This window comes from Egretta garzetta, unplaced genomic scaffold (assembly GCF_000687185.1).
Source record: "Egretta garzetta isolate BGI_Z169 unplaced genomic scaffold, ASM68718v1 scaffold160, whole genome shotgun sequence".
NCBI classification, from domain to species: Eukaryota; Metazoa; Chordata; class Aves; order Pelecaniformes; family Ardeidae; genus Egretta; species Egretta garzetta.
In genome coordinates this window covers 875,218-899,227 of record NW_009258378.1, presented here as the reverse complement: position 1 = coordinate 899,227, position 24,010 = coordinate 875,218, and the positions used below count along the sequence as shown (strand labels likewise).

The 24,010-nt window shown below is 41.8% G+C and overlaps 1 protein-coding gene across 1 annotated transcript in view; it reads left to right on the top strand.

The window, feature by feature from the left end:
• The first annotated feature begins 468 nt into the window (after positions 1 to 468).
• Positions 469 to 24,010, top strand: part of ARHGAP28 (Rho GTPase activating protein 28) — a 75,129-nt gene continuing 51,587 nt past the window's right edge. The window contains exon 1 of the mRNA XM_009640489.2: positions 469 to 599. Within this exon, the coding sequence (XP_009638784.1) occupies positions 469 to 599 (131 nt within the window). The remainder of the gene's footprint in view (positions 600 to 24,010) is intronic.

The following is a 24,010-nucleotide window of genomic DNA, read 5'->3' as shown; positions in this document are numbered from 1 at the left end:
AGCAGGAGGGGTATTAAGAAATTGACTCTTAAAAAGAAACAAAAAGAAAGCAAGCAAGAAGTTTTCCCGGCGGTCACTTGGTGCCATGCGGGATTATCTCAGGTTTCTAGTTTCCTAGGAACGTAGTAACTTCCCCATGGGTTGTTTTGTGGGCGGTGTTTTTGAATATATGCTAATTCAGCTTTCCTGACAGGGAGAGGAGCCGTGTCTCAGTTACACAGCTTTCCTGACAGCCAACGGTGGCAAGAGGCTGCTACAGAGCCAGGCCATGCGCTCACGCTGGTGACAGGACCGCTCGCCCTCCCGTCGGGGCCCGTCGGCATCCCCTTGCAAGCCAAGGGTGGCAAGAGGCTGCTACAGAGCCAGGCCATGCGCTCACGCTGGTGACAGGACCGCTCGCCCTCCCGTCGGGGCCCGTCGGCAGCCCCCGGTCACCTTTGTCACAGGCAGCGGGGCCGACATGTGCCTATGACCATGGAGATGAAGGACTCGGGCAGCGTGGTCCTGACAGCTTACCATCCCCACAGCCCGGCCAGGATCCCCAGCATGGAGCAGAGATTTGTGCAGGACATCCCCCCCAGCCATTCCCCCACCAGCAGGTAAGGCCTGAGGGATGGGGATCGGTGCTGTGCCCTGACGTTTCGCCGGGGTCGGTTGTGGGTTTTGCTGACTGTTTGTCAGCCTGAGAGTGTTTCCCGATTGCTCGGCCACTTCACAAGCACTTTGCTCTCGCATGTTACTTGTCTCCACCGGGGAAGTGATTCAGCCCAGTGCTGCTGGTCAGGATTGGGAGGGGGAAACACAAGTGCTTATTTTAAATCTTGTAAGTCAACAGATCAGGCCAGTTTCCTGCCCAAGATATTCAGCGAGACAATCCCCAGGAAAAAAAGCACGTGAATCAGGCTTCTGCTCGTGTCATTTAGGACTGTATTATGGAAAGTGAGAAGGCTGGAGTGACTGAGTCTGGCGCTCAGAAAGTTGATTCTGGCTTTGGTTTAGAGGATTATTTAATTCCTTCCCCATTCACCCACCAGGTCAGGACCAGCCTTTGCCTTTTTGTGAAACTGCAGTTGCTGCTTTGCACACCCACATACACACAATGGGAGATTGCATCGTTAAAGTCTTAGTCTAAATAAGAAAATTCCTTTGGGCTGCAGGAAACTAAGCATTGTCTTAATTAATGCAATCGTGTGTATGTTTACTTCCCTGCTCTGTAAGAATGCATGCATTTGCACAGTTCAAAAATAGCAGTTTGGGCAATTTTATTGTTTTAGAAGGTCTGACCTTTCTCCTAAACATACGTGTCTGGGTCTTGCAATTTTTCTCCAAAAGAAGTGGCATGAAAGTTCATACTGTAAAAAGTTGAAGAAAGTAGAAAATGTTATTCTGTGGCTTGACTGAAAAAATGAGAACTAAAGTCTGAGGAAACGGTAGAAGACATTATCCCCAGGAACTAAGTCTGTGTCTTCTCTTAATAAAAATAATGATATTTACTTCATATTGTTTATTTATAGGCTGATAGCTATTTTGTTTTCAAAGTCATTATTTAGGTTAGCTGCATCTTCCTGTTCTTTGTGTAGTTCCCTGGCTGTCTCATAAAGATAACTCCTTTGTTCTGTTAAACTGTTGTTTGAGAGCAGTACCAAAATACACAATTTCATGTTAAGAAAAGAAACACAGTCTGGGCTTTGAGACGCAGTAAGAATGGCATTTGCTACTCAAAACAGAGAGCAGTGGTTTGGCATTGGGTTACTGGGGAGCGTGTAATTTCTTCCCCAAGGAAGAATGCTAAACTCAATCTCCCTTTGAGTCTGTGAACAACGGAAATGTGGTGGTTTGCTATTTTTCTTGTAGGTGTGCTAATTGTTTTAAAATGCTCTTGAAACTGAAGCTCAGGGTGTATGAGGGTTTAAATCACATACGTATCACCTAAGAAAAGCAAAAGTGCAAATTGCAGTTCCTGAAAGAAAAAAAAGAAAAGACGACCCTGGCATTTTGATGAGGAACATATTTTGGAAGCTCCTGCCATGAGGCAAAGACTTGTGTCTCTCTGTATGTCCATAAGAGTTTGGTGCTGTCTCCCTTTTCTTGTCGTCGACTTCCTGCAGCTGTCTAATAGCAATAGCCAAATTCTGCCATATGGGCAGTCAGTGGCCGTCTGAGTTTCCAAAGCCTGTTCAAGGGAGGGATTTTATTAACCAAGCATGCAGTCCTCTGGAATGCAGAATCCATGAAGGCAAATGCACTGAGTGTTTTAACAAATGGTAAAATAGGGTCTGGCTTAATCCCTACTTCATCTTCTAAGAACTCTTTCCTGGACTGCATTTTCTGTATAGTTTCCTCTGCCGCCATCCTAATGCAAGAAGCTTTACTATAGACTCTGTCTGGTGTTCCTGGATCCCTAGGGCAGCCACCCACACCATGGCATGCTAAGTCTTTGAGTCTCCAGGAGAATGATTCAAAAACCACGCAAAGAACAGGGGTGTTTCCTACTTTTTTGTTTGATAACAAAAGCCGTTGGGGCCCAGAGCCTGAATTTCCTCTGAATTCACTTGGGTCTAGTTAGATGTAGCTCTAATGAAGTCCATACTTTAGATACATACCTGTGAGCACAGAATCAGCCTTGGACATTAGCCTTCAATTCAATAAACTGCTAACAAGTTCTCTCCCAGCTTCAGAATCAAGATCTTTCATTTTCCTTCCTCTCCCCAAAATATTTCTCTTGGTTTAGAGTGGTGCTCCCTTTATACCAGGAGAGCAGTTCCACTCACCAGTGCCAGGCTTGGATGTGAGTGTCTCTCAGCTTTTTTCTCTTGCAAACACTTTCACTTTGGGAACCTTCTAACCAGAGGTTTCTCACAGAAAGGGGAACCTAATGCAGCCTCAGTCAGCATTAAACTGCTCTGCTTCCCACTATTTAAAAAAAGACTCTGATAAAAAAAGAAGGAAAGATTTAACTAGCCATCATGAACCTCTAAACAAATGAGTAATCTTAAACAATCTTGCTAACCCAAGTACACAGCTGAGAAGCCCATGGACACCAACGTTTACACTAATAAAGTAACATAGATGCATTGGACCACTTGGATTCACATCCATCTACACCTCTTGAAGGGCCAATTGGGCAGGCATCCCATGTGCCTGTCAAAAACACACCAGCAGCATTAGCATCAGCATGAAGCATAGCAGCTACAAGTATTTTCATTCATAAGCCCAGTGGGAGGAGAGTGTATATACCCCATTATATGTTGGGGGACATGAGCTGGTGGGCTGTAAGCGGGACAGGAGAAGATGTGCTTTAGCTGCTTCGAATGGAAGATGCGTCAGTGTGCAATGAAGGATGGTAAATTCATAGGTGTAATGAAGGGGAGAGCAGGATGAAAGTTTGACTGCATAGTAATGCCATCACCAATCTGCAAAGGAGAATTCTAGCTTCCAAATTTACTGTTGGATAACATTAATAAAAAGGTTAAGAAGAAAGGCCACAAATTCCAGCCATTCTCCAGAACAAGAGAGCACCAGGGGGACTAAAGATAGCTATACTTAAATGTCTCCTCCTCAGCTAGTTATATTTCTGTCTTTCTCCTTTTGTTCCATCTTGCAGACTTACTTACTTTACCAGTTCTACACGTGGGGTGAGCCCTGAAAACTACACTGTTGAGTTTGCTAGAGGTCCAGGAGCCAAATCTTCCTTTAACTCCTTTAATGTAACTAGCAAGTTCATTTTCCATTTTTCTCATTCAGATCCCTTCACTTCGCTTGTCATCTCCCTTACATGATTGCAGTTGCTGATAGCATTTATATTATTCATATCTTTTCTCACTTACTGCTTTTGAGAACCAGGTGTTGGAGAGAGATATCTTTTCTTTGCTTGGCAGTCAGACTAACTCTATGAGTGTAGCGGGGACACTCTATATATACTCTAACTATATTAGTATAGTGGGGAAGATTCCTGTGCTCGTGGAATCTCCCTCACTTTTATTAGAACTCAGATGTCACAAGTATCAGAACAAACCACCCCAGAATATCACACTATCCCTTTCAATGCAGATGCTGTCTCAGTGCAAAGGTGTGATTTATGCTACATAATGGTCAACTTTCCCATCCTCACTTCAGAGAATGAAGGAGTTTGTAGTTGTGCACAAATACTGCTCCTGGACTATACAGAAAAAAAGTGGGGCCACAGCCATAGGTCTTCCTCACACCTCCTTTTTATCCTGCCAAGAGAAGCTAGGAAGAATAGTAGTTATTCCTGTGCTCAGAGGAAACAGGCATGACCTCTATGCCAAATGGCCAGTGAGCTCTTTAAGGTAATTATGCAATTAGAGGAGTACAAAGCATTCCTAAGTGAGTCATGCTCAAGCTTTCCTTGACTCAGAGTATGAAGAGTTAGTGAGTTCCTCAGCCCATTTGTTACTAGCATATCTACCAGCAAAGAACTCATCCTGCACTGTAAATCACATATTTCCACTGTACACTTCTATGTGTACGCGATAAGAATCAGAGGAAAGAAAAGGCACATTCACAGGCTTTGTTCTCGCAGAATGGGTTTAGAGCAGCTTTTAAAGGGCACATCAAGCTTTTTGTATATGGAATAAACATCTTTATAATCAACACTCCTGAAAAGAGCAGCATATATACTACCAAACCTAAGAGCTTGCTACACAGGTAAAGGGCAAAGTGGATTTCAGCACCACTGAACAAAGCAGCCAAGGCCCCATCTTAGCTTCTCCCCTAGTCAAGAGCAAGGCTGGTACTTCCAGTTGTTCCAGGGAAATGCCTTTCCAATCTCCTCACATTCAGCATGTCTCCCTCCTCCTACTATCAGGGAGCAACTTTCAGGCAGGCATGACTAAAGTGTAGAGTCAAAAAATGAAAAATTTCTGAAGATTCTATGTTTCCTTGAGTTACCTGCTGGTAGCTTCCAGGATCCCTCTTTCCAAGTTTAAGACTTGCAAATTTGGGGCCAATAGTAAAGACATTACACCAGACAAGCATGGCACCAGATCTTATTCACCCCACTTGCAAGCCCCAAGATACAACAGAGATATCACAGTGCGCGGTAAAGTGCCCTGAAATAATGACTGTGTCCCTGGAAGGAACACAACTGGAGGAGGAGCCTTTATGCACCAAAATTTGGCTTGTGACAAGAGGAGCTGTATGAGCAGTTCAGGTTTTATCCCAACAGAAGCAGATTTTATCACAGTGAAGTAAGGTCTGTATGCCCTGAGGCTGGGTGATCTGGGTTTAATTTCTGTCAGCACTGATTGAGCAGCTCCCCTGCTCAGTTGTATACAAGTGATGTCAAGAATGCCTTCTAAGTGATACAGGATAAACAACCTTAACTATTTTGGATGTTTATCTCCCTCTACCATAAACTTCCCCAGAAGACAAAAATAAAAAGCTGGCTCCTTTTCCACAATAAATCTTGACATGACTTGGACCTCTTGCAGTAACTTGGACTCAAAATCTATGAAATTAAAATTTTAAAATGTGCTAAAAATGGTAAAAGAAACCCCCCAGAAACAGTAGTCTAGGAAAAGACTGTATTGGCACAGGTTGGGCAAAAAATACATTTTGTGGGGAAAAAAATATTTTTATAATTTCTATCAGCTTTCTAAAATATGATTTTTAAAATATATGTTTTTTATAGACGCTAAGAGTGATGATTCTTAATCAGGTATTTACCAGGAGGATACATATAAACAAGTCAGACAATAGTAGACACATTTTTCCTGTAGGTTTTAGAAATACCTACAGAATGTTCTCTGGGAGCCTCACTGAGGAACGTAGTATTTATAGCCAGTTCCTCATGTTATGGTTGAAACTAGAGTTGGCTTCTCTGGTTTCTTTTTAGTTTGGTGCTCCTGCTGCTCTCCCTGGTACCCCCATATGTAGAGCTGATGGAAAACATCTGGCACTGTTCCTTTGATCATTTTGTCTGGTTGAGCATTTAGCCAGCTGCCCCATTCATTTTTAACTAAGTCACTTATCTCTGATTACATGAGGGTTGGAGCTGCCCACCAAAAAAAAGTAGGACCTGTGAGCCCTGCAATGCCCTACACAGACACCTTCAGATTGCATCTGGCAGACTGACAGTGCTGGCATAACAAACCACCAGGAATCAAGAGCCATAAAGTGTTATTTTTGCACAGGAGATCAAAATAATCCAGTGTAAATGTGTGGAAAATGTGCAGTGGTGGGAACCGCGAGACACAACTGTGGAATACTAGTAAAAGTCCTAGCTAGAACAGTATCTGAAAAGCATCTGGTTACCGCTGCACAAATATAGAATCACATCCTGAAATAGTGTGGAGTAGCCATAGCAAACAACCAAGTTAACATCCTGGATTTTGGCTAACTGCAGGACTAGCAGCCACTTGGCCCACTGCGGTGCTTTGCTCAAGCTGGCTGGGCAGCACAACAGAGTAAGGCTAGCACGCAGCACGTCCGCTGTCAGGGTGGGACCGTGCTCTGTGCAGACTTCAAGTACCACCATGGTGGGTGCACTAAAAGAGCACAGGAGGGAAACCAAGAGAAGAGTGTCCAGAGTTACATCCCAAGCTGGTGACTGAAGCCAGGCATCCTTTCTAGCATTTTGGCCCCTTTGCCTGCCTCCTTCTTTCTCTCTCCATGGAAACAGTCCCCATCATGGTCTTCCAAGTCCTGTTATATCATAGAATCATAGAATCATAGAATGTTTTGGGTTGGAAGGGACCCCTAGAGGTCATCTAGTCCAACCCCCCTGCAGTGAGCAGGGACACCGCTAACTACATGAGGTTGCTCAGAGCCCCATCCAACCTGCTCTTGAACATTTCCAGGGATGGGGCCTCCACTACCTCTCTGGGCAACCCGTTCCAGTGTTTCACAACACTCATTGTAAAGAATTTCTTCCTTATACCCAGTCTACACCTGCCCTGTTTTAGTTTAAAACCATTACCCCTTGTCCTGACACAGCTGTCCCTACTAAAAAGATTTTCCCCGTCTATGGGAAATATATGCCATATATATGCCAGGGACTTGGAAGAGGGAGATAAAAAGAGAATGCAAGGGAGTCAGAGGAAGAGGGGAGCAAAGGGGGACAGGAGAAAGACCACCTTCACAGCTGTATGACCTGATTTTCCTCCTTGTGTGCAAATAAAAGGAGATGGAGTGAGAAAAGAAATGTCTCCCAAAGGATGTTGTGTGGTGGCGCCATTTACAGCTGATCCCCAAGTCCCACCAGACACATGTGGCAATGGGTTTTAGAATGGCACTTAAGTGGTGATTTTGAAGTCAAAAGCTGAAATCGTTCAAAAGACAGGTGGTTTGAAAAAGAGCCCCTGTTGCCCTGAAGGACTATTTTAGCAGAGGTCAGCAAAAGTGCTTGAGTTGGCTTCCCTTGTAATTAATGCAAAGGGAAAGACTGATGCTCTGTGAGGGATCCCTCATCTCTGTAATTCATTTTTCCCCCGCCTGTATCTGTTAACTTTCCAGACACTGCCAGAGTCTCTGAGGAGAGTGGAAGAAACACTGGAGCAGGGAGTCTATTATCAGCTTGTCCATTTGAAGACAGTTATGTTTTCTTATTTAGGATGCTATGTGTAATACTCGGCTACTGTAAGCCTGTGGGATTTTCAGATGTGCAAAAGCCATCCAGCTTAGGATGGACCTGTGCTGGATGTTTAGACAGAAGGCAGCTGAACGAGGGGGAGACAGAAATCTCTGCTATAAGTGTTGCCATTATTGAATTTCCACCTGAGGACTATACAAGCCTTATATAGCATCTCTTTGTGCAGAAGCTGCTCTGAGCATATAATGAGCAAAATAATGACCATAAGCCTTTTTGTGGAGGGTAGAAGAGCCCTACGGGTGCAGAGAGACAGAGGGGAGTAAGTATTGAAAGCGTGTATCGGATGTGGAAGTCCAGCTGGGTTGACATCATTTACCAGCTGAAAGACAACTAAAGCAAGAGACAAGCTGGTGAATTGCATTTTAAACATCTGTGGGTGAAATCTCAGGACATCAAACATCAGGTCACTCCCACAGTTTGCTACCAGAGATGGAAGAAGCTCTAGAGCTCTAAGTCCTCGTATTTTACTGCAGATAATCAGAAAAATACTTGCTTCCCAATGGACAGATTTGGGCAGGGAATAACAAATTTATACAGGGCCTGAATTTTACTCACTGAGTAGTATGTTCCTTGCTAACTACACCCCTGCAGCCATCAGAGAGTCTGCAGTTACCCAGACGCTGGGTTCGCCTATGCAGTCTCTAGGTATGGCATAGGAAAGCCTCCTCCCCATCAGTTTCTCTTTCTCTGGCTAATAAAAGCTCAGAACAAAATATCATCCAAGCTTATGTTCTAGCCCAGTTTTGGTCATGCATAATGGTCAAGAGGGAGTCCAAAAGTGAGAACGTCAGATCCTTTTTAAGGTTAATGTTAGTATGAGAGCAGGAACTGGACAGTTGTAGCATTCAGTCTAACATGAAATGCTCTGTCTTTTTTATATTCTAGTCTAATAAAAGGCCAATAATAAATCCTGCAGTGGAACATCAAGAGGGATATGAGCCTTGTTTATACACATGGACTGAGTTAATGGACACTTAGGTGTAGTAATGGAGGTTTTACCTCTCAATTCAGTGGAAATGGGATCAAGCCATCAGAACTCAGATGTTTTTGTCAATAACTTTGCTTACAGGGTGTGATCTGATTATGCTATCTCTTGTCTCAGCCTATTTAATTGGATTCTTGCAGAATAAGACATCAGTATGAAGTCTTAGATAATTAAACATAATGGTGGCTAGGCCTGTCTTCCTTTTGCAATACTTGCCTCTGTCGTTCAAATATTTTGAAAACTCAAGTTCTATATATTTGTCTGGATGTACTAGAGATGAATATAAAATCTTTGCTGTAGTTACAGGTGAAACATGGAGCAGGGCAGCCTAGGACATTATCTAAAGATGTTTTGCAGGCTTGGCTGTCCTTGGTCATTTCTGGGCCAGATGGTGCCCATACCATGCATGTGCAAGGAAGTGAAAGGAAACGGGGAGCTTATCCTGATGAACAGAGACAAGGGAAACCTTTGTACTCAGGCTGCAGCAGGATTTCACATTGAAAGTGCTTGCTTCTGGAGAGAGGGTGGGCAGAAGGAAGCAGGGACAGCTGGGCAAGCACAGGAGAGGGATCTTTTAAATATGTGGGAGTCTTAAGTCGCCTGCTGAAACAATTGTGTCTGCCTTGTGTAGGGTCCTTCTTACATCTTCCACTCAGGGGATGCATTTCCCCATAATCCCCAGTGATCCACTGCAATCCTTTGATGCTGCCTTGCTTGCTTGCTTGCTTGCTTCCCTCCTTCTCTCTTTCAGTTAGCAAAAGCAATTAAACCTCGAGAATTTAAGGATAACATTACTTGAAATGTGAGGTTTCTGGAAGTATTCTTATTTACACATGTGTGTACAATATGTACAAGTCCATAGGTGGAGCATGAAGCTTAAGGCTACCAATGTGTCCTTGGCAATGCGCAAAGTATATGGCAAACATTAGAATTATCCCACAAGTCCAATATTAACTGGAATCTTCTTCAAGCGTATGTCTTCAAGCCATCTGTTTCCTCTGACAAAGTGGCAATTAAAAATAAACAAACAAAGGAATGTACTATGTCAATTTTTGAAAAGCTTTCTTCAACATACAGGACCTCCACGTTCTGTACTTCGGAAGCACACCACAGATTTTTGGGAGGGACATTGACTCTGCAGCTGTTTTGTGTTGTCAAGATGCATTTCATCTTTAACGCCCTCCATCTCTTATGGCTTTTTTTAATTACTGATTTTTTTATAATATTTAGCTAATCTAGGCCTGAAGTTAACTGTGCCACACTCAGCAATGCAGTAAGACCACGCAAATCAAACCAGTTTGCCTCAGTCTACACTGAACACAAGGAAATCTGCAGTTAATTACATTACATGCCATGCAACAATGAGTCACTGTAGTTTGAAGCAATCGCCCATTTGTACAGGGAGTTTATTGTCATAGGATGTCCTTGGAGGCCCATTTTCTCTTTCCAGATTCAAACATGGGGTATGCTATTCATGTGGGTAATGAAGTTGTCTGCGATTAACACCATTAGTGCTATCAAGAATTCTAAAATATACAGTAAGTTGTACTTTTCACAGCCAACATTCTCCTACTTAGATGGAGACTTACTGAAGCAAGAAGGAGGTGTATTGGTTTTTTATTTAGTTTGCAGTCCTTTTTTTTTTTCCTCTCAGACACAGGAGGCTGAAATTTGTGTACTATGCGTGTGTAAGGTTCAGTTGTGATGCCTGTATTCTGACACCTATTGAAAATCTATATTACAAGCCAAAAGGAACCAAATACAGCAGTGAAAAAATAAAAAAGTTCCATTGACACAATAAGGTTTAACAGCAAGGTAAATAAATCCACGGCTTTAGTGAATGTCATGATTACCATGTAACAATTACAACATTCAGGATATCTTTTTATGGGGTGGCCATAAGCAAATCCGACCTCCCTTTGCCTGTGCCCAGGAGCTGTGCAGTGATGTTAGCACAGCATTTTGCCCAAGGCAATAAGCAGGCACAGCGCCGTGCTACCACAGCTATAGGGCTTCTGGCCCTGGGGAACCTGTGCCCAGACCTCTGACATGGCTGTAGGTGGAAACTTGAAGGCTGGAATTCTAAGTGTTTAGACTAATGCTTCAGAACTGATAAGAAGAAAAAAAAAAGGGTTGGATTTTTCTGAGCAGGCCACTCTGCTGATTAATAGGTTAGGCTGGGTATTTTCAGGTCTCAGTGCGTAAAGTAAATAGATATAAAGTTATACTGCATTTTTCTTAAATATTTTGCAGGCTGGAGGGGAAGCTTTATCCAACTTACTTGAACCATAACAGAATATCTCATTCATTTGTGCAAATGAGATTCCTACCAGAGCAAAGCACATGAAAAAGAAGTGATGCTTGTGATATTCAGTTAGAAAAGCTTATTGACAACAATGTGAAGGTATTTATCATCCGAATCCCTGCAGACTCCAGCAGAAGAGTCAAGGGTACAGCAGGGATCCAAATCTGGTCTTGATACATCAACTTAAAGAAGCTCTTAAATTTTTATTAGGTTAGATTTTTTCCTCCTAACTTAGTTAATCCATGTGAAGAGTGGAGTTCTGATTTTCCAAGAGAATAAGGCCTAAACTATCTTTTATTTCTAAAACAATAGATAGGCCAGTCAGCATCTGGTTATCCATTTGAATCTATTTTCTAATTAAATCTCATCAGCTGGATCAGGAATATGATGATGTTCAGAGGCTGAATTGAGCCACATTCAAACACTGCAAATAAGGTTCATAACCTTTACTCTTGAGCTGTCAGTTCAGCCTTTGGTTTCTGAATCATTCCATGGCATTGATCCAGGGTTTCAGTGATGCTGAAAAAAACATTGACATGAAAAAGACATAAGTGGGTGGAAAAACATCATTCAGCAGTTAGCTGGGTATATCTACTGAAAGTATGTCTGTAATTCTGTGAAGGAGATGGTGTTACTAAGAACAGATTGGTTTCTGAGACTGCCTTGAACCCAGCCAGCTGTAGTTAAACCCTCAAAGGCTGACAAAGTGCATTCCTAATTATATCAGTGGAGTGGACATCTAGATTAAGTTACCTCCTTCGAGACTGCTGGTGATGAGTTTCCATCACTGGGACAGATTTCATATTTCCTCCAAACCGAAGGGGACCTCAGGCTGTGGAATAATAGAAAGGAACCAAATGCTGAAATGATATGCGACTGTAGGGTTACCCTAAAACCCGCAGATAGCCACAGCCCATGTGTTCACTGGACATAGCAGTGACGTTTGATAGGCAATGTTTGAAGACGTAGAATAAATGTAAACTTAGTATTGGATTCATCTTTGAAATTAAGTAAAGCAGTTTGCATCAGGTATCAGAAACAGCCAGGAAAACAACAGATAGTGAGAAGAGTTTTTCTGACATCTTTACAGAAAATGGGTATTTGTGGCCTTGGCCATCTTCACAGGGTCTTACAACATTCACTGACGTCAATATACTTAAGCAACTGGTATAGCTGAAGATAATAAGCTCAGTATTTATTTTTCTGTGCTTTTCTGTGATCTATATTTAGTCAAAAACTTAACTTAATACCACTTTTCCATCATTTGTGACAACCCATAAAATGAGTAATGCCCTGCAATGTGGTTACAGCAGACCAAATTTAGCATCTTCTGAAGTAGGTCTCAGGGATAAACAATGAACACGTATTTATGGATGGTGAGAGGAGTAACATATTCTTACAGAAGGGGAGGAAACTTCTTAACCTTCAATATCAATTTTGCATTTGATGAAAAGATTTTGCTTACTTTGCAAAACTGCTGCTGCGCATTTTATGTTTGGGAGACATAAGGAAAAATCCTGTTTGCTTAAGCTAACATTTCTGCCATCATTGGCCTTTCTCACATTTCAACCATGCTACCTAAAGCCAGAGAGATGATACAGTGCTCTGTACATGCCACCTGGAAAATCCTGTTTAGAATTACACGGTGTGATGGGCCGATCAGATAAGTCATGTCTGTAGAGGGGACATGTTTGTTTTAACTGTTGAGCTGTGGAGGTTATAGAGAGTTGAAGCTTTGGATTACAAATGTAATTGACATCTCACAACATTTAAGGTCAGATTCAAAACTTCTCTTGGCAGCGGTAGGCTTTGGGCTTGTCTCTAAAGATCTAGATGTCCCTGCAGCCGACTCCTAACCCTTGATATACGTTGCAGTCCCTCTTTTTGGTCATTTATGCTATTCACTCCATTCTCTTATTTAAAAACTCTTAAATCCTTTGCAGGCATGAATCAGTTATTGAATTTCTCTGCAACTACATTTCTATTGAATCCATTTTGTGCATTTGTTGGACTTTGATAAAAAACAATAAACTTAGCCAAAAGCTACTGAACTACACAGGAAAGATAATTGAGTGGGGCAATTCTGTAATGGTCACTCATGGTGGAAAAACTTAGCAAGTTCAATGGGATATTTTTCCTATTATATTCATCATAGTCACTTTTTTGGATTGCCCTCAGAGAAATATACTTACAAATGGAAATATTATCACAAGTTAACACTGGACCCCAAAATCCAAACAAAACAATGAAGCAACACAGACTTTCCTTCCTATTCTGATTGCATCACTGGAACCACTGCCTAATAGAGGGATTTGGTTTGAAAAAACTTCCTTCTGTGTTTTTTACAGTGCTGTGTGTCTGCATTCCTGTTCATTTGTATGCTTGATTAGCTGAAATCAAATACAATGATGCAGATCTCCAAGTGGCTATAAAAACTCGAAGTGAGCAATACTAACAGCAAAAAAATATTCTACATTGCGATCTTCATGGGAATTGCTGTGCAGAAAGCAAAAGAGCTGGCGCAAAATCATGTATGTGTTTTTCTTTCTTGTTAGTTTGTCATTGTGTAACTGCTCAGAAGTTTAGCAGACTTCAAATAGCCGTGCGGACAGGTAACGAAGGATGTACTGCTTGTGTCTCTGCCTCATGCACGGCTATCCTCTGGCTGGAAGCTGGAAAGAGGCTAGATTTTAAGAAATTCTGTAAGTATCTAGCAGTGAGATTTTTTCCTCTACCTGTGATATTCTCTATGCTTTTGATATTACTTTTGATGAGATGCTCTTTTGTGGTTTTGCAATAAGTTCTATAGATTCTGAGAACGGGGAAGGTATTTTAGTCTTTGCAGTTGATGTTGTGCCTTCTAGGGATGAACCGTTGAAATGATTTTGATCATAGGCATCAATTTAAATGAATATAAGTATATTTCTTAGGTGCCTAAGATAAGAAGGTTGATGGAGATTTATCTTATATGTATTTTCAGAATGTGTAGCTTATGTAAAGATAAAATAAAATAATACAACAACCGATCAGAAACCTAACCAAGGAATCTTCCAATCATTAAAAGAATCTGAAGGAACTTGAAAGAAAACTCAAAATTTAAGGATAAAGTGGCAATTAGTTAAGGAAATAGGAAGTACATAAATAAAAACATCTAAAATCTACTTTTATGACAACCATGTTTTCATGTGAATGCTTTTGCTACGCAGATGAGGGGTTTATTTGCATTTGTCTTGTCGTCAAACAAAACTTGGCTAGTCAGTCTTTGAAAATGAGACGTGTTTGACAGCATTGGAAGAGATCTTGCTGGGTAGATACACTCTTCCATTACTAAGCAGTGAAGTGAAGGATAGACCAAACCCATGATGAAAGTAGTTGAAAGATCACACAATATTCTTTAGTTGAAGCTTATTTTAAATGAATCTCAACTTTGACATTTAGTTTTGATGTGGTGTTTTATTTAAATTACTGATTTAATCATGCACTTGTTGAAATCAAAGCTGTTGAGAAGTTCTGTAATTGCATTATGTGGAACAGAAAGTTTGTGACTAGATTAAGTACTAATTGTTGAAATCTACGTAGTTACTCAGAAATCTAAACAAGTAACTGAAACACACTGATGTCACTAGGCATTTCAACAAAGAAAGCAACAAAGAAAATACACGTTCATACCAGAAATGATGGGAGAACTTTTTTGAAAGGTCAAGTCTGTACATTCCTTTGTTGCAACCTTTGAAACTCCTGAAGTCAAATTATTTATTACACTGTATTTGAGTTTTATTATCCTATACAATATGTAAATAGGAAAGTCCTGCTTCCCTGGAAATTATGAGAGTAGCTTCTTGGTTACCTGTGACCTCATGCTACAATCCAATGTTTGCCTAACAAAAATGAAAGTAGTTTATATTGCATGAAGAAACCAACCAGATAATATCTTGAGTGGAAATTCTTGACTTACACACTTCTACTGTCTCTACCATAGAAAGTTTTCTGATTTGCTCTATTTCTAAGCACTTTGAACACGTTTTGATGGATGGGTTGATTTTAACCCTAATGACAGTATGAATAATGAGAACAACTCTGTGGCTCTTTTGAGTTGCTTTAGTTGCCTCATTTTCATTGGACACAAACTTTATCATAAATTTGTTCTTAGCAGAACTTGCCCTGTGTTTCCTGCAGTGTTCGCTGGGCCTGATTCACACGTTATTATTCATATTCTGTTTCATATAGAAATATTCTATACAAAATCGTTGAATTGTACTTTGTCACAGATGGACACCTGGGGGAATTAATTTTGTTGTTCAGTCTCTCATGAAGGAAGGACTCAGGCAACTTCTAAGCTTGATTGTAGGATGTGCCCAGGGGTGCTCTGGGATCCTCCTGACCCATCTTCCAGGTCAGATCATTGCCTCAAAGTGTTATGGTGAGGCCAGAAAACTTTCCCTCTCAGTTTTCAGAACTGTAGCTCTGCCTATGGCTGATGTATGGACAGAAAATGTAGGAAAACAGCTGCCCACAGACTCGTGTACCTCCTAGAGCTGTGACAACTGCATCTATGTGAGCATTTTCTGGAGGAAACTTTAGAGGAATTGGCAGTTCACAAATACAAAATGGCTTAGTTTCAGTTTGTTCCTTGTTTGATCAAAAGTTATTGTCAAATTCCCACCAAACAAATAGGTGCTGTCTGGTAGTCAGCTATGTCCAACTAACTTTCATTACCTCCAACACTCAGAAACACAAACACGTTGTGATGACTTAACGAGCCTCCACTTACTTACAATGTGAGCTTTTGTAACTGTCCAGGGACCTGCTCTTAGCATGGGGCAAATAACAGGTAACTTAGCTAGGCTTTTACCAGTTTCATGGCAGAATAACTTTGAATTATGCCACATTTGCCATGGACTAAACTTTCACATGATAGCTCAGTTGCCAACCACGAACTTTTCCAGCAGTAGCAATAACGTTATTTGTCTTCATTCTTAAAACTATATACATCTGAAACTCCTTCCCCTGGACCAAAATAGCTCCATAACTACACCCAAGAAAGACATTTTCTTGGGTGATACATAGATATGAAAAAAGGGGCATTAGTGCTTCCACCTGTCCCCACCACCACCCTCTGAGGTAGAAAACACATTTTTTTAATCAATGTATCTCAAAAGTTCTGGGCCATGGTAGTCAACTGTCAACTTCTTAAATAACAACACAGCATCAGGCATCCTTATTAAAATTATTATTGAGAGAAGTTTGATTTATATTGGACATTTCACTGGCATTATCATTCATCAGTGCAGGATCCACAACAGAAATAAATTTGAGAAAGAAAGCTCTTCGAGAACATGTGCTAAGTTCATCTAAAATTTCTCTCCAAGGCCAGGAGAAGATTAATGTAGTCATGAAAGCAAAGGCCTGGCGCCTCTGTCAGCTCCTTTTCCAGTTGCCCGAATGCTAAAATGATCACAGAAATTTCCTCTTCAGTCTCACTGCACAACCCACATGCGTGCACAGCTCCAGCACGAGTGATGGCTGCAGTCTGTGCAGGAGAAATACCCCTAGCCTGCCTGGCAGCCAGATGGCTTGCCCTAATTCAGGCTCTGAAGCTGGAACTTGAGCCCGGATGGCTCTGTCTTGGGAGTCGGCAGTGCCAGCAGCACAGAGGTGGAGGCGTGCATCCTCGGCTGCTCTCCGTGCCCTCCCTGCAGGAAAGTAGCTCCAGCTAGGACAGCTTCCAGTCAAGCAGCGCTCAGTTTCAAAAACATTCATGTAAAAGCTGGCATCTGCACAAATCACAGGTCTGAGGAAGTTCTGGAGATAGTTGTGACTGTGCTGGAAAGGAAGAAGTGGAAAGCCAGGAGCTTGTTTAAAAAACAAAGTGGCAGCTAGGGTTTTATTTTCTTCCCACTGCCTTCTGGCAGGTGACCTCAGTGGATGCGTGAGTGCTGAGCACTACATGGCAGCAGTCTCACTTCAGTTCAGTTTCAACCCAGTTTATGAACAGCCAGAGAGCTGTCTCCTGTTGTCCTTGCTCAGCCATCCTACCTGCCCCCATCCCCACCCCAAAAAACCCATGAGGCTTTGGAATAACCTCTGATGCAGGCGACAAGCTCTCAAACACAACAGCACACTCACTGCACGCATTTGGGGAGCTCATTAGAGGATAGAGTCAGCATTTTCCTTCCTTCAGCAGCTCCAAAATCTTGATGGTCCTTGTCCAAGCACCGCTGTTTTAAGTTAAAAACCAGAGTCAGTTTTCCCAGCTCTTGCTTTAACTCCATGCTTGTGAAAAGGTGACAAGGGGCAATTTCAGTACATTGCTGCCTTCTCCCAGTGCACATATGGATTGTTTTATAGAAAAGGCAAAGCCAGAAAGGGGAAAATAAGAGAGAGAGTTATTAAAAGGCAAATCAAAGACCTTATTAATATGACAAAGCGAACATAATGCCATCTGGTTTATGTCTGGTCCCCATTTGGAGCTTGATCCTGCCGGGTACTTAGTGCTCAGGCTGTTCCTGATGGCACTCTCCAGAGCACGCTTAACATTAAGTGCTTTACTGGATCGTGGCCAACATGCTCAGCCCTTGCTTAATTTTTCTGATTTGTAGAAAAAACGCTTTCCAGCTCTGAGCCCTGGCACTTCTGAACGAGATTTTTCCTTCCCCTTCCTACTCCAACCCCCAAATTTTTTCTTTTTTATTCTGAATAGTAAGTGCCGAGCGGGGTTAGGTCACTGGTGGCTCACTGTGGAAACTCCAGTATAGGCCACTGGCCTCTGGGGAAGCTCCAGGGGACAATATTTTAGCCTGAACTGAGGTCCTACCTGGAGTTATTCAAAATTCCTTTTGCTCGACCTGTGAAAAAGAAAAACTTCAGAGGAGAAGGGAGTGCACGTAATAAATTCTCGGGCATTGTCAGTGTATATTCCAAAAGGGCAATGGGCTGTTAAATCAAATGAAAGAAATCCCTGGAAAACCAGAACTCATGGTGTGCCTGACAACGTACACTGCATGAAATGCTTCAAGTCGATAACTCTAAATGCGGCTGTCACCACAAGGTGCACCTTCCATGCACTCGACTTTCATCTCTTTCCAATAACAGTGAATCTTTCCCAAAATCAGCTGTAAATTACAAATCCTAAGCAAATTTTCAAATTTTATAGCCAGATCTGTAACCGGCCTGAAGACTATAAAGAGAAAGGGATGACAAAGCGAGCAGAGACACTTCTTGCTGTCGTGGCAAGTCTGCTCAAGGTTTTAGTTTCAGGGTCAGGCTGCATAATTACCTATCAGCTGATCATTACTCAATGCTTTAAAAATCCTTGGAGAGTACACATTCACCATGGTATGGTCTCACCCATGCTCATTTGTGCATCTGTACATGTATGTAGGTGTGCAATGTGTGTTAGTTGCCAGCAGTGCATCAGCTGTGGTACCGAAGTGCAGGCACCCAGCATTTTAGCCATGTGGAAAACCACAGTCCCCAGGATCGCCACCCTCACCTGCCCCCACCCCTCATCCCCTCCACTGCCCCCACAACAAAATTTTACTAGCATTGAAAAACCTCTGACCATCTTTATATAGCTGCTCTATTCTCTAAGCAGCCTGCCAGAAAGAAAAACAAAAAATAAAGGAAATATTTACCTCTTTTCCTCAGTTATAAAATTGGCCTGGGGACTGAAGAAGACAAAGTATAGTCCTGGATCACTGATTAGATTAAGGCCTTGTATGTCCACACATATGTCTATATCCTCCAAGGCTAGAAATAATTCTTCACTGGGCCAGAGCGCTATGCCTCGTAGGACCCAAGACAGCAGCTTTAAAATTGCCATGTAATTGAATACGGGAAAGACTCTGACTTTTTATTGTTATAGTTATGTTTTTCTTATACCCCTAACTTTCTGAGTTTATGTAGTGAGAAAGAAGCAATTCCATCCCTGAAATGTAGCTATTTTAGGGGTATAAAATGACATTGTTCTGCCTGAACTGCAATCAGGACATGGCCAGGGAGCACAGCTCTCCGCATGGGCAGAGGTGGCCTGCAGGCTTTTCATGGTAAACAGCAATTTTCAGTGTAGCTGGTACAAAGCACAGCACCCAGGAGCCTTTTGCTTCTGACTCATACCTCCAGTGGATAGTAATAATAGTAATAATAACAACAACAACAACAACATTTTCACAGCACACAGAAGCAAACAATTAGACCAGATATTAGGAAAAATTTTATCATTGAAAGGGTTGTCAAGCATAAGAACGGACTGCTTGGGGAAGTGGTTGCATCCCCATCCCTGGAGGTATTTAAAAGACGGGTAGAGGAGGTGTTTAGGGACATGGTTTAGTGGTGGGATGGCAGGGTTAGGTTAATGCTGGACTCAATGACCTTAAAGGTCTTTTCCAACCTAAATGATTCTATGGTTCTGTGAAACTCAATGAGCAGAGGTAGCGTAAGCAGCAGACTGAAATTTCATGAGTACTGTAAACAGGCCTCGATGTACACTGGAATTAGGCCAGAATACTAGACACAGCACTGCAGCCCTACCAAGCCACGGCCCCATGGGATTTCCTGGCAGGTCCTTGCACCCACACCCCTGACGTGGATTCTGGTGGGGCAGGAGGTAAGGGGCATCTTCATCAGATAGTGCTTGTATCTGTCCCGTGTGGGTGACATTGTCAGATTTCACTGCCCCCCCTTTAAAACACATGCTTTTTCCCATCTGCCATAACACACCACTAAGTTAATAACACACGTCGTGTAAGGCATAAGTTGCCCTCTCAGCTCATATGGATCTGCAGAAAAACAAGAATCGGGACCATGTGAAACACTCATCCGTCAGAGCCTCTGAAGAGGGCTGACTGCAGTTGCAACGGCTGGTAAAGGAGGCTGTGACCACAGTTATGACAGTGCTGCCAGGAAAGCCTTTTCAAAACACCATCTCTTATCAAATATCTTGAATTTTCCCTCTCTCTGATCCAGCACTTTCTATTAGTCATAATCAGCATTTTTCTCCTGTCTTACCAACGCCAAAAAAGTCCTGCCTGTGAAACCCAGTGTCAGTACCAGTTGTTACATGAACAACAGGGAGCTGAAGTGCTTTGATGTAAGAGAGAGTGTTGCAAGAGGAAATAACCACCAGAAAATCATCTCGCAGGACTACATGGAACCTGTGACATTGTCACACGGCTGTGTCCTCAGGCCTCCCAGCTGGATTTGTGCAAGTGTGAGAGGGACAGAGAACGAAAAGCTGAACACCGCAGGCGACAGCTGGTCCTGAAGAACTGCTCTTCTGTATATCGCCATTCATGAAAACCATGGGTCTGGGTATATTTTTTTTGGACAGTGCTGTTGAATTCAGAGATATTTTAAATCTTGATAAAAGCTTCGATCTTGAAAGCAAGCAGGAACCTCATTCCAGCTCATGAAGGCGTTTGTGTTTGGAAAGGTGTATGCCCGGTTCCCAAGCAGATAAAAGTGCCTTTGGGGGCCCGAGTCTCCACTACCTTGCACCCGCTGCAGCCATTCAGACCCACACAAGTAGGGGCAAAACACCGCTGTCAGCAGTGCTGGCAATGGTCCTGGTTCCTCAGGTGGCACGGACAGGGTTTTGGCCGCACTCAGTGTGCCAAGCTCTGCACATGGTGGGCTTTAGGTCTCTAGATTGAAGTCAGGCACGGGACACCTGTGGCCTCAGCTACTGTCACTCTCTTAATGCCATCAGATTGTGGCACTGGTAGACAACAGTATTACATTTGCCTCTGAGAGGGGCTGTTCCTTTTTTTGTTCTTTTTTATCTCATGCTAATGTTTTCCAATTTCTCATATTTTATTTTTCATGATGAAATGTCTCTGATGGCTCACAGTGGAGGGGTTAACATAGATTCCTTTTTTTAAATGTGCTAATAAAAGTTCCTTTTCTCCTACCCTCTTTTTTGCTGCATTGTACAAGACAAGCCTCTCAAATTCTGCCTGACTGCCAAGCCCAGTTCTGCTTTCATGTCAAATAATTAACAAAATCTTAGACTAACCTAATATTTATATTATATATAGTAATTAGATATGTCTTTGACTTATATATGTTTCTGTTTAAAGGAATGAACTGTGGCGATTGGGCATTTGTAATTGATTGAGCATATTCAGTGCCATAATTATTTATAGAAAGTAAAAATTTCTTTTTTCTTTTGTCTGCTCATGTCCAGCAGAATTTTCAAATGTAATGCCTATTTAATTAGGGATTTTTTTAAAGCCCTTTTGCTGGAACACATTTCATGACTTACAGTCCCCTTCAAGTAATATTGCTGATTAAATTAGCACTACCTAATGGGTGAAACTAGCAAGATATTTTGTTCAAGTTAAATCTTCATGTTTAAGGAGAAGCAAGTTGGTCGATATACCGTTAGAAACCCAGCAGAAACCTACCCCAGTTCTTAAAATAAAGGTTACTGGTCAAATACGAATCTGGCAGTTATGGTTGCTTTTAAAGTCACATTAGTGAAGAACATCTGTTAATATAAAAATATCTCTGATACATTGCAGTGGTTTAGCTGTAGTTAGTTTAACAGTGCTTGGTTAACATCTAAGGGAGGAGGGGGAATAAATATCATACATTTGGCAATCAGTAAGCCAGGGCTTTTACCCATTGCTTGGCTTTGTTTGGGTTTAGACAAAGTTCCTCTGTTTTTGCTCAAGCTGCAGTAATCCTTCAGCCCTTGATGTCATGCATTCTGGGTTTTCTATACTCTTTATAATAATCTTTGAACCCTCAGACCACATCATATGTTATGAATATTCTTTTTCTGGAGAAGAGAGGCAGGCAATCATTTTAGACTGCAGGAATCCTACCCCTAACATTTCCCTGTGCGTCAAAGACATGGAGCAACATCAGGGAGAAGAAGTAGCAGAAAGACTGGTTTGGAAAGATGGTTCGGGATGAGAAAAAGCAAAACGGGAAAGGATCAGTGAAAAAGATTAGTTTTAAGGGTCAGAATCTCACTGCTCTTGAGGGGTGACTCAAACTGTACCTAGAAAAACCTCTTCAGGGCCACACCTGGTTCAGGGTGTAAGCATGGTCAGGCTGTTGCTCCTGAGGAGCAAAAGCCAGAAATTGGTCCTGGCAAATGTAGGAAAAGGTCGCATTACAGATTACCAGCTCGGATCCTTCTTTCCAAGTGAAAATACATTGAAATTCAGAGATACTAGCAAGTAATTATTTTCTTTATCTTCTTGCCAGGTGACTGATAGAGTTTGTTACTCATTTCCTCCTCACTCAGTGACTCTTCTACCAGTCTGTCATCTTTATATTCTTGGCCTTCTTGGCCTCTTTAGCTTTGAAATAAATGATGTCTCTAAGGGAAAGTAAGTGGCTTCCCTGGGGAGTTGTACTGTAAATCCTTGGGATTAGGATAACTAACAGCTTCTCTGTGATACAGTTTAATGCAAGAAGACAGGCTTTTGTTGCAGGGACCTAATAGGAGACTATTGTCAAGAGTCACCAGATGACTGAAAATGAAGGGGCAAAATAGTGTTTTGCCAAAGATGAAAGAGCCACCTGAAAAAAAACTCCATGTTTGTAAATTCAGCACAAAAAATAGCTCCCCCATCACATGGCTTCACATACTGTTTCCAGTGTACATATAGCCCTGGTCTGCAGCGATTGCAATAGGCACTGGAAAACAAGCTCAATCCCTTCCTGTTCATTTACTGGTGGAGGAGGTTTTTTTCCACCAGGCAAGTTCATTTGTCAAGGTGACCTTAGCAGCTGACACCGAGCGTTACTGCAGATAAAGAATGCCGCCTCAGCGTGTTTGTGAAACCCAGCTCAGCAGCCGGCCACGGGCCTCCTGCAAGGCATAGGGGCGTTGCAAAACAAAACTCTTCCTACAGGCACTGTGAGGGTTTCTCCGTTCCACCATTTTTGTATGTCGGCACTGCGCATTTTGCAATCCTTCTTTTGTCATGCTCTGTAAACCCTCTTCTCTTGCCTGACTGGTTTTATGTCTAAATGGTCTTGAGGTTAAGTAGTTTCTTTCGAAAAATCCCTATTCTGTAAATTAATGGTCTCCTAGGCAGAGCTAAGACCACAATTAAATCTTAATCAATCATGAATGTAGGTAGGAAATTTCACAGATCCCCTGCCAAAGCCCAGACAGGCGAAGCAGATCTTCAGAGATCTCATAGAGAAGGTTTAACCTTTCATGGCATCTGAGGAGCTGATGTCAAGTCTGGACTTCTTGGCCATGGATGACTATCTTCTTCCTATCTACATAGTTGCTTTCAAATACATTCACTTATTAAGTTTTAGGATATTGCCATTTTTCTACCATGAAAAACAAGCCAGGTTTGGCACATGTGTGCTTAATGTATCCCAGTGTTAATGTAAAAGCCAGCCTGGAGAAAAGCCTCTGGTTTTTGCTCACTAGCAGCTGGAATAGATCAATATAGAGAGTCCCTGGAAATAGCAGTCGTGTTTCAGAAGAAACCACCACATGATTATGATCATGCCAGTTTAATTTCTGTGGAATAATTAATCCAATGACAATTCTTTTAGTTCCTTCCTTGCAGTTTTATTTTTGTGCTTGCCATATGACATCAGTTAGACAAGTCCTTAAAGCTATTCCCCAGCAGTAGTGACCTGTTATAAAAGGAGACTGTATTTAGAAGTGGGACCAAAAAAAGGGAACATTTATTTTTCTTGGGGAAAAAAAAAAAAGGTTTGGGTTGATCAGAATAACCTACTGAGCATTTTTCTGAGCCAAGAAAAAAAATAGGCAAAAATCAGAAAAAGTTGAAACATTTCATTGCAACATCTTCTAAATGAACTGGTTTGTTTCTAATTTATGTGGATTTAATTTTCCACAGAGAAGTAAAACAAATCTCTGAGATCAGACTGTTTATTGTTCTTCTGAATTTCTACAGGAAAAGCAAATGGCTTTGTTTCAGATTAACTTTAAATGAAGATTTTGTTCAATTACTTGTTTGTCCAAAGCCCTGAAAAATCAGTTATTTACATAGCTAATTGTTTATGACTGGTTCTTACATCCAGATGCAGCAAAAAGCTTGAAGATTTGTCTCATTGTAAAGATAATCCATGTATTTCTGCAGTCATACAATGGAGTCAACAGCAG